Source organism: Musa acuminata, chromosome BXJ3-8 (genome assembly GCF_036884655.1).
Source record: "Musa acuminata AAA Group cultivar baxijiao chromosome BXJ3-8, Cavendish_Baxijiao_AAA, whole genome shotgun sequence".
NCBI lineage: Eukaryota > Viridiplantae > Streptophyta > Magnoliopsida > Zingiberales > Musaceae > Musa > Musa acuminata.
This window is the reverse complement of record NC_088356.1, coordinates 41,618,088-41,633,497: the sequence shown is the minus strand read 5'-3', so window position 1 is coordinate 41,633,497 and position 15,410 is coordinate 41,618,088. Positions and strand designations below refer to the sequence as shown.

General features: G+C 36.7%; 1 protein-coding gene across 2 annotated transcripts; it reads right to left on the bottom strand.

Annotated features, from left to right (window-relative positions):
• Positions 1-66: 66 nt before the first annotated feature.
• On the bottom strand, positions 67-14,609 carry LOC135645126 (peroxisomal fatty acid beta-oxidation multifunctional protein-like). 2 transcript variants are annotated; one of them, XM_065163217.1, is made up of 18 exons: positions 14,372-14,609; positions 14,128-14,199; positions 13,073-13,135; positions 12,917-12,973; positions 12,687-12,754; positions 12,512-12,593; positions 12,346-12,401; positions 11,522-11,824; positions 10,415-10,501; positions 8,175-8,349; positions 7,845-7,966; positions 5,255-5,418; positions 3,790-4,044; positions 3,100-3,221; positions 2,872-2,993; positions 1,551-1,699; positions 970-1,108; positions 67-278 (listed from the first exon to the last, which is right to left on the bottom strand). In XM_065163217.1, exons 1-18 carry the CDS (start codon positions 14,463-14,465, stop codon positions 231-233), a joined length of 2,178 nt encoding a protein of 725 aa, XP_065019289.1. In that variant the 5' UTR covers positions 14,466-14,609; the 3' UTR covers positions 67-230. The 2 variants fall into 2 exon arrangements, 1 of the variants encoding a protein (XP_065019289.1); XR_010498671.1 differs by lacking the exons at positions 67-278; positions 970-1,108 and adding an exon at positions 2,396-2,516 and having other exon boundaries at positions 1,564-1,699.
• Between the last annotated feature and the right edge of the window lie 801 nt (positions 14,610-15,410).

The window sequence follows — 15,410 nt, the reverse complement described above, 5'->3', positions numbered from 1 at the left end:
TTTGAATACACAGAAGTTGCACGTTTCTTTCGAAAGGAAAAAAAAAAACAACATCACCAAGGTTGTGAAAAGGGGATGATGATATAAATATGGCTAAGTCCTACCGCATCATTCTTGGTAGTTTGGCTAACCAAAATCCCTAAACTATCATCAGGTACTTGTTCTGTTTATTAGAGCTGCAGCTAACGAAATTGCAGTGGCACTCACCAACCTCAATGGTCTTCGCGGAGTTACATCCGAGCCTTCATTTGCGGTGATTCCGCGACATGCAGCATGCTCTGTACAAAAAAGGATAATGATTTCAGAGTGATTAAAGGTGCAGAGCAAATTACATTTGGTAAACAAGCAGTCCAGTCTGTTTGACCTAAGCAGAGTGATGAAAAGATGAATGGTTTGTTCAACATCAGCAAGTGCTGTCTAAGCAACTGTTTTAATAAACCATGCGGTGGATTCCCTTTCTTCCAACAATGTCAATTCAAAAGATCAACAGGTACTCTATACATTTGCTGCCCATTGAAGGGGAGATATTTCTTGAGATGCCTCATGAACTCGATTTAGTTTCACGACAAACGCAAAGGGAAAAATAGAAAATCAATTCTTAATGGACAAAAACATGTAAGATATTTGTTTCGTTTGTTGTGTTTTATTGAGCAAAGCTATGTATAGCCGGAAGCCATTATGCATAATATGACATTGTTCTACAAAAATGGTTTTAGGATCATGCAACTTAAGATGGCTTGGCAAAAGCTTTTGCAGAAGAAAAACTTGTCTGATGACAATGGGGAAAATAAGAAACATGTGCAATGCCAAGGCTGGCGCTTGAAGCAATGCCAAGTTCGTGCCCCATTTTCTTTTCCTACTTCAAATAAACTACATGTGAATGCAAATTGTACAAGGACACTAAGTAATCATGGCTACTTCAGGAAGCAGGAACATATGTAAGTTAGCGGGTATTGAGAAGTTTCTTACCAATGGCAGGCCTTTCATGGCTCTTTCTTCCAAGTATGGTGACGGTTTGAAGAAGTTTCCATACAACTCTGTCCATTTGTTGAGCTTTTCATATATGCTACTAGACCCGACACTGTCAGCCCAGTATACGATACCACCCCTTCAGATAAAACCAAATTGTTAGGGCGCACAATCACAGATTAAACACACAAGTCTTCAGCCAGTGTGTGCAAAGGAAAATCTTCAGGCACCATCAAACATTAAGTTAATAGGAACATTAAGTTAACCCTAAAAAATAACAGCTAACAAAGGAATAGTGGGACATGTAAGCTCCGGTAACATCTAGCATTGTTTTTGGTTCTGGTCCTCTGTTTTTCTTTGTGAGGAAACATGAAAACGGTCACAAAAGTGGTTGCCATATGTGCCACCATTGGTAATTAGTAGATGAGAGCATATTTTTCAGCCCTACCTACATAGGATAAAATTGCAATAGCTCCAGTGGAGCAACACAATCCTACCATGGGATACTGGTTCATGATCATACGGACGGATATATATAGAAGCATGCTTGGAGAATGTAATCTATATTCAAAGGTACTCACCTGTAGTTGGGAAAACTCATTCCAAGAACAGATGCAACATCAAGATCTGATGCTTGAATCACAACCCCTTCAGCCAGGACCCTGCATGCCTCATTCACTACTGGAAAGAATATCATCTCCAGAACTTCTTGGTCACTGAGAGTAACAGGCTACAGAAAAGAAAAAAGATATTTATCTTGTATCATCAATTAAAATATTTAAGTTACACAGTCACATGAAGGAAATGATACACAGGAATATACAGCCACATAAATACCAATACACCAATCTACCATAAAGAGAAAAGTGAGTCTGTCACTTGGATCTGTTACATTTTCTTCTGAAAATGCCCTTTCTTCCATTGCCACCAATTCCACATCCATCAAATTAAAAAAATCATATATGGACTGCAGATTTTATCCAATTCTGCCCCCTGCCTCCATCTCAACTTTATTTAATACCATATATTCTTAGGCACACATGAAACACATGACAACATCTTGGACTCTCACCAATTATTTATATTTCCACTTTTTCAGTTAGTTTAATCTTCTTTTCCATCACACACCTCTCTGTGGTGTGCTTTGTTTCTTGTCCATTCTGATCAATTCCTAATAACTGTACTTGGATGTATCAGATTGGACCTGCCATACCATCCGATGCATCTCTTTGTGCAACTAACTGTAGAGAGCTCAAGGCAGTAAAGAACATTAGTAATCAAGGATATCATCTGACTTGGATCCCATTGGAAAACAAATCTGATCTCATAGCCTTTTAACATAACCATGGTTATGCATTCAATACCGTTAATTTTATTTTAAAATTATTGGTCAGAGAATCAAGCTTCTGTGGACCATGCACCAGACCTTTGCATGCGAATGGCTGTTCACAGAGTTCTGCCAGATACCAGTGAGGCCTAGCAACCTAGCCAATTGATCGTACAAGGCCAAAAGATGTCCCGTACATGAGGCTTTCTGTCACCAATTTCTGAAACAGTAGGTGAAAGACCTAATAGCATAAACAAAACAAAAGAATATACTAAAACTGCAAAATAACTATTTTATAAAAACACCAAAATATATGCTCTTTTAATTATCTTCCTACTTAATTCTATTTAAAACATCATGAATTTTATGTAAATATGGTATACGAGTACGTAAAAAAGATTTGCACTAAATGTTGAAATCTGAATCCGATGTGACAAAAACTTAAAATTACATGATTTTCCCCCTAAAATTTTAAAGAGCTGTAGGTCAATGTGTGCACTCTCATGGTATACATATAAAAAGAATTAATACACATACACGCTTTACTATATAGATGAGGCTGGGCAAGTGACTACCTTTCCGCCAGGCATAACATTGGCACGCCTTCTACATTCCTCTATGATAGGTTGCACACTGGAATCAGGCTTTGGCTTCTGTCCCTTTTCATATATATAATACCCCTTGCCATTATTTTTCCCTGTCAATAAAGAGTCCATTGACATACCACAACAAGGAGAATATGAAGAACAATTGGGAGAATACAGGAAAGAAAAACATAAAAAAACAATAAGATAGACTCGTACCAATTCGTCCATGTTTTACCATCAATCCTACCAGTTCAGACTCCAATGTCCGATCCCTAAAGGAAGAAGCGAAAAAGTCCTTCACTGACAAAGCCACCTCATATCCACTCACGTCTTGAAGTCTGTTCATTTGACAAATTGAACAGTTCAAGACAGCAAAAAGATGTAACACTGGAATAATAACTGATTATATTATTTCGCAAAGGCAAATTGCTATCCTGTATAGGTCTAATTTATGAACATTATGTAACTCTCCAAAATATTTAAGCATGATAGAAACCAGAAGGATTAATATATATTCAATATATATAACATAGATAAGTTATATATAATTATATGCAACATCTTTATATAATACATGTAGGCCTGCTTGCATGCATAAATAGTTAAATACAAACATGCATCTTACACACACACACACATAGTTAAATTTCACTATGCTATTTCGAAAAGGATAATACTTGTGTCTTGGCATGAACTAAATGTATAATAAAGGAATAGTCTCGTAGAAAAGAAAGTATAGTTCCCTTGCGAGTTGCAACTACTGTTTAAAAATATGGTTTTTTTAACACGTACAGTTTTATTGTTTCTAAAATAGGGTAAAACAGTAAATTTGATGTATTCTTGTTAGTCATTGTTTATGCTCAAGCTAAAGATGAAATAAAAGAATTAGATGCATTAATAACTTACTGAAAAGGGCCCATTGGCATGCCAAAACTGCTGACTACTCTGTCAATTCTAAACAAATCCACACCTAGATTAACCAAGAATTGTGCTGCTTGGGTATAAGGGAAGAATGTACGGTTTACTGCAAAGCCTGTGCAGTTACCCACCACAACAGGAACTTTTTTAATGGTCTTCCCCACGGTCATGAGATCAAGGATCACTTGTGGAGATGTCTTGTCTGTCCGAACGATTTCCAACAGAGGCATCACATGTGCAGGACTGTGCAATACCACAATAAAAACACAATCAGATTTTCCAATGAAAAATAAAATCCAAGAATCACTATGTGTGTTTTATGGAAATGACAGAACATGATCATGAATTTGTGTTTGATGCAGTCTGGCACTCATGAGGAATAAATATAACCATATATATATGTAAGTACAAATAATACAGCACTTTGTGCAATTTATTTTGCATATGATATCTTTTGACAATAATTTTTGCACTCCAAATGGGGCACTATAATATGCAAATAGCTTGTACATGTGCAATCATCCAGCCAGCCTTTCATCTTATTGATGTTTTATAACATGCAACTAACCAGTAGACAGATGTAATGATCCAATTCAGGCTGAACACAGACTCCCCAAAGCTTGAAATACAATACGAGCTTTGTCAGTGACACAACTTGAAGCTCAGGCACGAGGATGTGAGGTGGTCCAGATTAATCCTAGACCAACTTCATTAGAATTGGGCAAGGTTGTGACAAACAGGTCAGTTTGCAATCTCCAAAACTGAAAATCGGTTCATGATGAAGTATAAAGGATCTTGCATATCTATGTGGGAACCGATAAGAAAAATTGATGCACAATTTGGGTCTTGGCGTTGCATTATGAACTTCAGTCCACAGCTGTTTTCGACTAAAGGCATCCAGAACCTGTTCCCATTCTTTATCCAGGCCAAAAGATTACGTGGTAATTTCCCAACTTGGCCTAACAGAGCTAATGAAAATCTCGTAAACCAGCACAACTTGGCATTTAAATAATAGCCACGGACATATATTAAAAATCAATCTACTAAACAATTCCAACATTAAAGTTATATTTCAACACATAACAAGGAAATGTAGAATAGTTAATGCAAGATTACACCTTTGAAAGTTCAATTTTTATCAAAGCCAAAAGAAGATGAGACCCTTTCCCAACTTGGCATAGTGAGCTAGTGCAGATCTAGCAAATAGAAACTTGAAAACCTAGTAAAAGACATAGATCTGTATAGCACACTTCGATAATACAGGGTAGAATTATTATCCAACACAACCAAAAAATGTAAAATATTTGATGTAAATTACTAAATTATTCTTCAAAAAGATGTTTCTTTTCCACCTTCATGCTTTTACTCAAGGTTTTTGCTTTTCTTTTAATAATGTTGTTTTCAACCTTCCTCTCTTTCATCTACATGCTAAAGCAGGAAAATTGTCACAGACCTGAAAAAATGTGCCCCAATAATTCGATCTTGAGAATGAGTCTTCTCACCAACAATATGGAGATCAATGGTGGATGTGTTGGTTGCAAAAATGCAATGTGGAGGACAAGCTTTTTCAATTTCAGCAAATATTGACTGTTTAAGTGAAACCTTTTCAACAACGGCCTACAAAAAGAGGAAATTTGTTAGAGTAGTCTTAAGAAAAGAAAAAATGATAAAGGCCTTCAAGATGCAGTTAGCAAATTGCAACAATGAAAGAATCCATAATTGCTCACTAGTACTAGATTATATAACGTTAGAAGATACTAGCAACAACAATAACCATATCCAAAAGAGTTTGTTTGGCCATGATGGCTGAAAAGCATTGTCTTGAAAGAGAATACTAAAATCTTCAAACTTAGGTGGTATCAAGGTAGCATGGTTTAAAAAGTTGGCTGATCTAGGCCCAAAATGGCTCATCCCAGATCAGAATTATGCAATCCCTTGCAATCATAGCGATGTAGGGTGAAGTCAGACAGAATCTACCAATTCATCCACTTCTGGAATAAATTAACCATCCGAAGGTCTTGGAAAAGGAGGAAAGCAGGCATTTTTGAAGCCTGTCCACCTGCTCTCCTCACTGAGTAGCAGACCAGGCCATGACCTGCAAAGATGAAAGAAAACCAGAGTAAAGAGGTCCAATTCTATCTTTACAGACCACCCTGCAATCATCAAAAGCAAGACTGCAACACCACCAACGAACTTTGCAGCAACGCGAGCAATCACCACCCAAACTTCTATCTTCCAGTCTTATGTCATTTTAACCGCTAGATCTTAAAGTTTTTGGGGATTAATTTGACTAATCCATACATAATGTACTTGGATCTAGCATGACATAATCCATATGATTCTGATATAGTAAATTTACACTTTCGACCCTAACTTTTTATACTTGAAACATAATTGAAATTTGATGAATTAAATTATGATCCATGTCAATCTATGTCTGACTGCAATTCAAGCAACTTTCCTACACGTTTTGACAAGGACTAAAATGGTTATCAAACATAAAAATATTTTTTTTTCCAATGATTGAAATTTTATACCGTACCGAAGTTTTGAGCTTCGCTCGGTATGGTACGATACTGTGTACTGAGCAGTATATCTAATTTAGACGTAAAATCCTCCGAAAATATCTAAAAATAAAAAAAAAGTTAGGATAGGATTTTTAAGTTAGAAATAAATATAATAATAGTATAAGTTTAGCAAAACCAATATAAATTAGATAAAAATAGTATCATATATCTTTTTCGGATTTTGAGAAATAGTCTTGTGCACGTATTTCGGTCCGTTATGGATTGCTCTTCTGTAAATATTGAAATATCTACAAAAAAATTATTTGAATCGTCAATTCACAAATCGTTGTTTTGTAAAATTTATGAGTGTAAATATGAGAAAAAAATAAGTTTGAGGTAGTTTAAGAGAGTATGAGAGTGAAATGGAGTGAAATAGGGGAGAAGATGAGTTTAAAAACCCATGAGAAAGGGCTCCAATGGTCATTTTGATCGTTGGAGCACTGTTATAGATCGGTAACGATCAAAATCGATCGTTATCGAGCTGTGTCGGACAGTAACGATCAAAATTTCGACCATTACCGTCCGATATACCCTTGTATCGTCCGATATAAGGCAATATTAAGCATTCCGCTCGGTAGCGGACAGTCCGCATACTGGTATGCTGTTGGACAGGTACGTACCGCCCGTACTGGGCGGTATTATTCGAAATTAAAAACCCTGATTTTTTCAGTGTGATTTTTTTTCAAACGTAGTGAATAAACCTCTAGATGGATGATCCAAATGAGTAATGATTGGTTAAGCAGTAGTAATTTCTTCTTTGATGTAGCTATCAAAAGAGAATGATGTCATTTAATTGTTAGGAAATACAAAAGACGCAATCATGAGGAAGAAAGCAGTGCAGGAAAACATTATGGAAATGAGATAACAAAGTGAGGAGAAATTTGAAAGGATGCCGGGGAAATATTGAGGATTTAAGTGACCATTTTTTTATATTGCTAGTAGGGATAAGGATTAGCAAGCACTAGATACTTATTGAGGACACCAAGCACTAGACAGAAGAGTCACCTTCAAGTTTCAACAGATGCTTAGCATTATTGCATGTAAATGAGTAGGTGGAAAGAATCTATAGGTTGAAACTTGAGCAGAAGAACTCTGGTGTGTACTTATATTTGTTAAATTTTGCATTTCTATCTATTGGGCAAAAGCTGACACCATGATCTAAACCGGTGATGACAGATCTTGAATAGAAGTTCCAAAAACATCCCACAAACTGAGCTTGACTTTCTTTTCCAAATTTTGTTATGTAGTTGCACTAAATCTAGCCAAAAACAGGCAAACTTTATTAAATCTATGGCCAAATTCCATCCAATTATATGATACCTTCCAGGTAATCATTTACTGATTTCAAATGGTAAAGCCGTAAAGGACATATTCTTCTCACCATAGTATATCATAAGCTTCAAATTTTCAAAATAAAATTTCAACTTGATTACAATATTCTAGCCCAAAAACAAATTTTGGAGTTGGAAGAGTAACCTCGATAACCATATCGACATTCTTGAACTCTGAGTAATCCAAAACACCTGTTAGAAGTGGCAGTGCCTTGTTCATCTTTTCAATAGTAAACGACCCTTTCTTCACAAGGCTTTGAAGGTTAGCTGCCACAATTAACGTTAGCACAATTTCCTTAGAATCATGAAATTAACGTATACATCATATAATAAAATATGATGAATAAATGATCCTCAAGTAAAATTATATCTGCAGAAATTATGCGATATTAATGGTTTTCCCAGCATCTGAAGGGAAAAAGAAACAAGAAAAAGAAATCTGGACTTGAAGTGAGGTTAATCACTATGAACTTACCTTCTATCATTTTCAGTCCTTTCTGCAGTAAATTTGAATCAATTTCCTTGAGGATAACAGGTGTATTGTTTAAGATCAAGGCAGTAGCTATTCCAGAACCCATTAAGCCTCCACCAATTATGGCGACTCTTTTTATTTTCCTTGGTCTGATCCCAACATCAGTAACATTAGGTACCTGCCAAAGACAGTTAAATGATAGAAAATTAATCATATCTAGAAAATTAAGGTTTAAGTTTGAAACACATCCAGATTATTTGCTTATGGAAAATCCGAGTCATGTAAGAAAATGAAACAAAATTATCTGCATTCTGAAGTTTCTTAACCTAATCATATTAGTATAATATAATATCACTTCTGGTACACCACAGATTTACGTCCATATTGTAAACTAAAAGAAAGGATCCAAGGCTTGGATGCGAACACCTGAAACATATCCCTAACCCTTGCAGCCAAAGATTTGGCTTATTAACATTCATAGACTTCATTTAAGTTGCTGAACTGCGCATGTATAGGAAAAAGCTGATATTTCACCAGAAAGTCAAAGAATCTGACACTTGGAGACACCGTGAAATTGAGGATCGGGCTTAATAACAATAATAGAATTCATTTTAAGTTGCTGCAGTTTGGTACCTATACAAAGTGGATGTTTTCACAAGAAAATTAATGAACTAGAGTCTAGACCCTTGGAGGCACACAGGAATATCCAATATCTGTCCCTGGTCCATGCAAATAAAGATTACGCATAAAAGAAATTCATAGAACTCAAATGAGTTACTAACTCAAGTAAAGTCTACTTGCAGTAAGTAAAAATTCAGTATCAAAAAGTAGAGGGAAACTAAGAATTTTTCTTTAAAAATAATATCTTACGTGGTTTCATGAATATGTCTTCTCATTTAGAGTAGACTATCCAAATCACAGAAAAATAAGATGCAAAATGACATCAATGATTCTTGCTGCACATTGCTCACACTATGTCAAAAATTCAGAATTGCTTATCCATTGAGTAACTATTTTGCAACACCCCGCTCTTCTCTCTTTCTCATTTTATTCGAGTGTGTCAAAAAGACATCCTATGTGACACTACTGAATTTTCTAACAAGAAGATAAATCCGATTAGATATTGATTCATCTAGACACTAAAATTTGGACTTCAAAAGGCAGCAGAGAGTGCAAGGAAGCAGAAGGACAAAAGAGATATATCTAAAAACTTCAAAAGTATCACAAAGGCTAGCAGGAAGACAAGTAAAAAAATATTGTCGGCAAAGCAATAAAAACCAGGCCAATTTCCAGGAATCAGAAGGTCTGTTTGTTAGTACAAACTTTGGAGTACAACAAGAAACTGGCTCTTGGAGGATTTAAAGATGATAGTGCTAAGATTCCAGTCAAGTGGATATGCATTTTGGTGAAAACTGATGACTCCACAAAATCTTCTGTATGTTAAGATAACTACATAAATATCAGATAAATGGTATACAAACACGAATTTGGTCATCAAAGCTATGGTTTGAGGCTCCAAGTATGCCCATCCTACTTTTGATGAAATATATTTTTTTCAATAAGAAAGCTTTAGCCATGTCACAGTTCATCCTTCTTCTCAAAACACCATGCTCCATTCTAAGTCCTAAGAAGTCCTCAGGGTCTTTAAGGGACTTGCTCAAGCCAAAGTCCTGCAGTTCAAATTCTAAGAAGGCATTCAGAAACATTCTCGAGAAAGATATATATTCAATAGTACAAAACAAACATTGTTTATCTGATCTGACAAAAGATGGTGGCTCTATAACTAGCTAAATACCATGGTGTTAAACTTCTACTCGGTTCTATCTGCATCTTCGATGAAAAATTAATGACCTCAGAATGAAGGCTAAGGCTTTTTCAGAAAGCATGATAGAAGGCGGCTTCAACCTTCTTAGGAAGAGCCACAAAAGGCATGCTAGATATGGAAAAGCAATAGTGAGACGACACAAAATCAGTTGTTTTGGAAAGTAAAACCCCATCAAAAGGCAGATATATGTCTTTGCTTCGGCTCATGCCACCTCATTCCGTGTGCAAATTTTGTTTAACAGCAACAAAAGCATCAGCAGTTCCATATTCAGTTCACATTTGTCTTTGGAATATCAAATCTTTAATGAAAAAGGAAGGTGAGAAACATATTTCATCTACAAATAGACGATATACCAACAATTCAGAAGAAGTAATATTAAACAAGGGACAATAAAATTCAAAACGTGAAGTATAATTACCTTTGATGTTGCACGTTGAGCAAAAAAGACATGAATAAGCCCCTTTGTAGTACTCGAGCAAATTAATTCCTTAGAAACCTTTGCTTCCTGAAATTAGGACATCAACTTTAGAGCACAATGCTACAAGCAGAAATTGAGCACCTAAAACAAATTGGCAAAGAATGATATCAATGGTTGACAATCCTATGGAAGTTTGTAAAAGCATTTTTCCTTTTAAAATAAGGAAAATTGAGTTTTAGTGACATCATAACTTTCTGGAGTTTTTCATGTTAGTACAAAGTCTCTTTAACTAAATTAACTGATAGTCAATATATAACCTTGGCCTGAATATTAACTTACTCTGAGAATGCCAGAATTTCATCAACTATGAAAATATAACATGCCTCTGACTTGAGATCATTATTACTACGGAATAAGCAGGACAAAATCTATGCCCATCAACTGCATAATATGGTTACAATTTCTTCTTCAACATTAAATTGCACGTTGGAAGTCAAAAATTTCGAGAGAATTTACCTTTTACTTGTTTCTTTATACAAACATAATATTTTTCAAATAATATGATACTGTTGTAAAATATTCCACAAGTAAACCATGGACAACTTGTTCATAACATGTGGAAGTGAGCATTCCCTAGCAAGTAAAGGACCAACTAGGGCATTTTGGCTTTTATGATCAAAATTTTAGTGTATCAAAAAAACAAAGGATGGGAACCCTATCCATGGTCCACCCAGGGATGAAGGGAAGGACTCTTGGAGGATCATGTATCCAATATGATCATATCACTGAAAATAATTCTGAATTTTTGGGAGTACCTTTTGGACCAAACAATTTATATGCCCTATAAGTTAAGAAGCAAGGCAAATGTACTTTTGAAGAAAACAATAACAAAATTATAAAAAATGATTCTGCACCATTCTTAAGTTTCTGTACTTAAATCCATGGGATAAGTATTACAAACAGGCCCTTAATCAACTTAGTGAGATTTAGTGATGGCATAATATAGCAGAAAAGCAAGTGCTGGTACAGGCTTCTTGCATGGGACTTTATGTATTTCTTGACAACTTCAATATGTTCTTTCATCAAAAACTAGAAAGAAATACATACCTTCAGAAGACCAGCATATCCTCCAAAATTTATACCTTCCTCAATTGCATCAAGGCATGCCTGGTGCTGTGGCACATTAGGTGCTATCCTCTTAGCCTGTTGCCTACCAGCCGTCAGTGTTTCAAAAGCTTCAGAAAGAGAACCAAGTCTATCAGTCCGATGAAGTGAAATGATCCATGGTTTACGCTGCTCTGCAATTTCCAGAGCCCACAATCGTGATGTTTTCAGCAAATCCTCAGGTGAAGCAATAGCATCAACAAGACCGTATTCTTTCCCTTCCTTGGCAATAATTGATTTTGATAGCTGCATTGAAGTGTCAAAAAAGTAAAAAAAACTGTCAATTATGAATGCTAGCTTAATATTTAGTAATTGTCACTTAATTAACTATAATCTAGACCAACATAAAAGGTATTACATTCAAAAGATCAAATATAATGTCATAATGAACAAAATAATGTTTGTTACAACAAAGCAACAAACACGTACAAATACAGACCAAATATAGTTAACCCACATGGTTTTGTTTGTGAAGGGGGTTCAAGAGAACATAAAAGTGGCTGACATGATGACAAAGTGGACTCTAAACTCTAAATCAAGGATTGCAATACCACTCAGCACAGTTTAGGACATACCATATTAAAACTTGTCAGCATGCTTTAAAAGACATGATTTTAATGCATAAAAACCAATATTAACACTGTAAGTATTCCTAGTGGCATTCTTTTGGACATATAAGGAAGGGATATTATAAACAAAACAAAATCAAGATTAACTTGCAACATAGATTAGTCAGGCTGCACTGATATTGGAAAGAATAAACTAACCAGCAACATTTCTATAGCTTTTGGCAATCCCACGAGCCTTGGAAGACGTTGTGTGCCTTTCAGATAATAAGGTCCCAGTGAGACAAGACAATTAGAATATACAAAGAACCTCTAGAAAATATGAATAGTTTAGAATATTCTTAGAATCACATGAGTTGGTCATCACCTCCCATTCCAGGAACCACACCAAGAGCCAATTCTGGCAATGCAAGCTGAGCTTCGGGAGTAGAAACTCGTGCATGACAACCCTGAATAATTTTAGAAGTGCTTGATGGAGGTTCTGTGAAGATGTAATTATAAAGAAAGACAGCTGAAGTGCAACAGGTATAAAGAGCACGAACCATCGCTAGCTCCAGACCACCACCTAGTGCAAGCCCTTGGATGGCTGCAACAGAAGGCTTTGGAGCATCTGCATAACCAATAAAGTTTGCAAATTTAAGCCCTTGAAAGAAAGAATACATATCAGATGCAGGAAAATGTCCAATCGGACTGCCGAGTACTCTTTTTTCCAGCAAGAGTATACGTAATATTTAAAACAGATAAGTTGTTGTAACTCATAGTGGCGACAAACCTTCAATAACATTGACCACAAGTTCAACAGATGTATCTGGTAGCAGTGACAGATCTCCTGCAAGTAACAGTTGCACTAATTAAAAAATTGCAAATCTTATATGATAGACTATCAAACAAGCAAATTTAACAATTTTGCATCCTTTGAGGACCATGCCTGTTTTCTGAACAGCAGCAAAAATATTGATGTCCAAACCACCACAAAACTTGCCACCCTCCCCTGTCAGAAAAGAAATTGGGGATGGCATCAGATCCACATATAAGAGAAATATAATTTAAATGCACCAATATATGGCATCTTTTAAGAACTAAATAATGCATGTAAATGCACCAATATGGCACCATGGAATGTCAAAAGTCATACACATCAGATAATTCCAACTTAAACCTTGCTGCTTGGCAATCAATAAAATTTATCGCTACAATGATAATGGCATTTCTTACGTCTGAAACCCATCAAGTTCTTATTTCTCTTCCTTTCAAAACCTATGAAACAACCACTCGACCATTCAAATAACAAACCATTCCTTCCACTTGTGATGACCACTCATGAATTTTCTTTACTAATTTTGCAGTCGACTAACAGAAACAATTCCTGATGTGAAAACATACAATAAGCATTATACAGTGTTCCAATTTCAGAGTTCTTAAAACACATCCCAGCTTGCATTTTCTAGCAACCACTTAGAAATTAATCGGAAATCCTATGTGAGATCCAGAACAATGTAAATTTTCCAAAAGCTAAAGATGCTCATTAGCCATTAAAATCAGCATCACCATGCAAATCAGTCCCCGTGACCAAGCACAGATGAGTAAAACCACCACTGAATACTGAGATCAGAAGCCATTACAAGGTGAAGCCTGGAACAGAAAGCATATTAGTCCATTCATGAAACATCCGGTCTCAGAAATTTGCCAACAGTTACCCAGACCTTCTCAAGATCTGGATACCAATAATCTAGAATAAGGAGTATAATACGTTTATCGAGGGGCAATTCACCTCGCCAATCTCGAAGTTGGTAGGTCATCCAGATAATAAGTTTCAGAAGCCAACAAGATAGTCAATTTATGTAATTCTCTTGGTAACTGGTAAAAACCAATCATAATCCTTTCAAAAAACATATATGATGAATTATCAAATATATTAAGTCTGCATTTGCCACGTAAAATAACATCAGAAAACAAGGCACAAACGTAGCATCAGAAGCTCACCGGTTAAGACAATTGCTTTGACGTCACTCCTCCTCATTGCCTCCGCATACTTCTCCTTCAATCCAGCAACGACTACAAGAATCTAACCAATATTATTGGCAATCCTCTAATCACCAAACGTAACTAATAAGCCCTCAAATGGAGATCAAAATGGACCATAAGATCCCAAATATTTGAAAAAACAACTAAATCAACAATGAAGGTCCACGAAACGACGAGAAACATGAAAATGATGGGGATTTACTCGGAAGAGCCAAAGCATTAACCGGAGGGTTGCGGATGGTGATGACCGCCACCGCGTCACTCCCAACGTCCATCGTCACTCGAACGGCCGCCATCAGATCGAGCCCGAGGGATCGAGAACGTGCGTCTCTTCGACTTCACCCGTGGGATTTCCGCCGATCGAAATCGATCTCGAGAGGAGGAAGGAAGAAGGCGATCGACGAGACGACTCGAACGCCAAAGAGCGCGCGATTGTGGACGCCCACCGCCGACACCGTATGCGGGAGCATCGGGCTGAAGTTATTATTACCCCGACGAAATTAACTAAAATAATGACACACTACGTGGCAATCATTCATGGGACAAATATATGACACGTAGTTTGCTCGAGTTAGTACACCGAGGGGGAGTGAACGGGAGTGTGGTTCCACCGTAACGCAATAATAAGTGGCGGGCCACAGCCAGAATTGGGTGCGTGAATCGGATCTCGATCGATCATGGCCGTAGGATGTGATTTTACGTAGGATTCGACGGCATGGATGGCTACAAAGCCGTGGGCCCGTCTCCGGGATCGGCTCGGCGTTCAGGATCGGAAACTAACTTAATTCTACGAGTGTCGTGTCTTCGAATCAAAAATAGGCAGATGATGCACATTCGTAAACAAAGATGGAATGAACGAATCACGAAGGCACTTTTGGAAAGGTGGCCTCTGATGCATGAATCCTCTCTCGTAGGAAAGTTGGTCTGTCCAAAATTATTCATTTCACTTTTTTTCTTTCTTCTCCATCATTTCACTTATTGTTTCTGACATTAAGTATCGGAAGTGTTATTATCGAATACGTCCGTCGATGTAAGTTTTGCAGCAGTCCGAGCCAAATCTAACCATTTCCCTTCGTTGAGGCTTGCGAAGATATGGGAAAGGTGAAGGGATACGTACACTGTGACTCTTAACGGGTTCGGATCGGATTTGCAACACGCTCGATTTCTGGCCTTCCGATGCGAGATCTCACGGTTCTCTTACCCATCTCAGTACATCACCGTCGATGCTATATCAATCATAA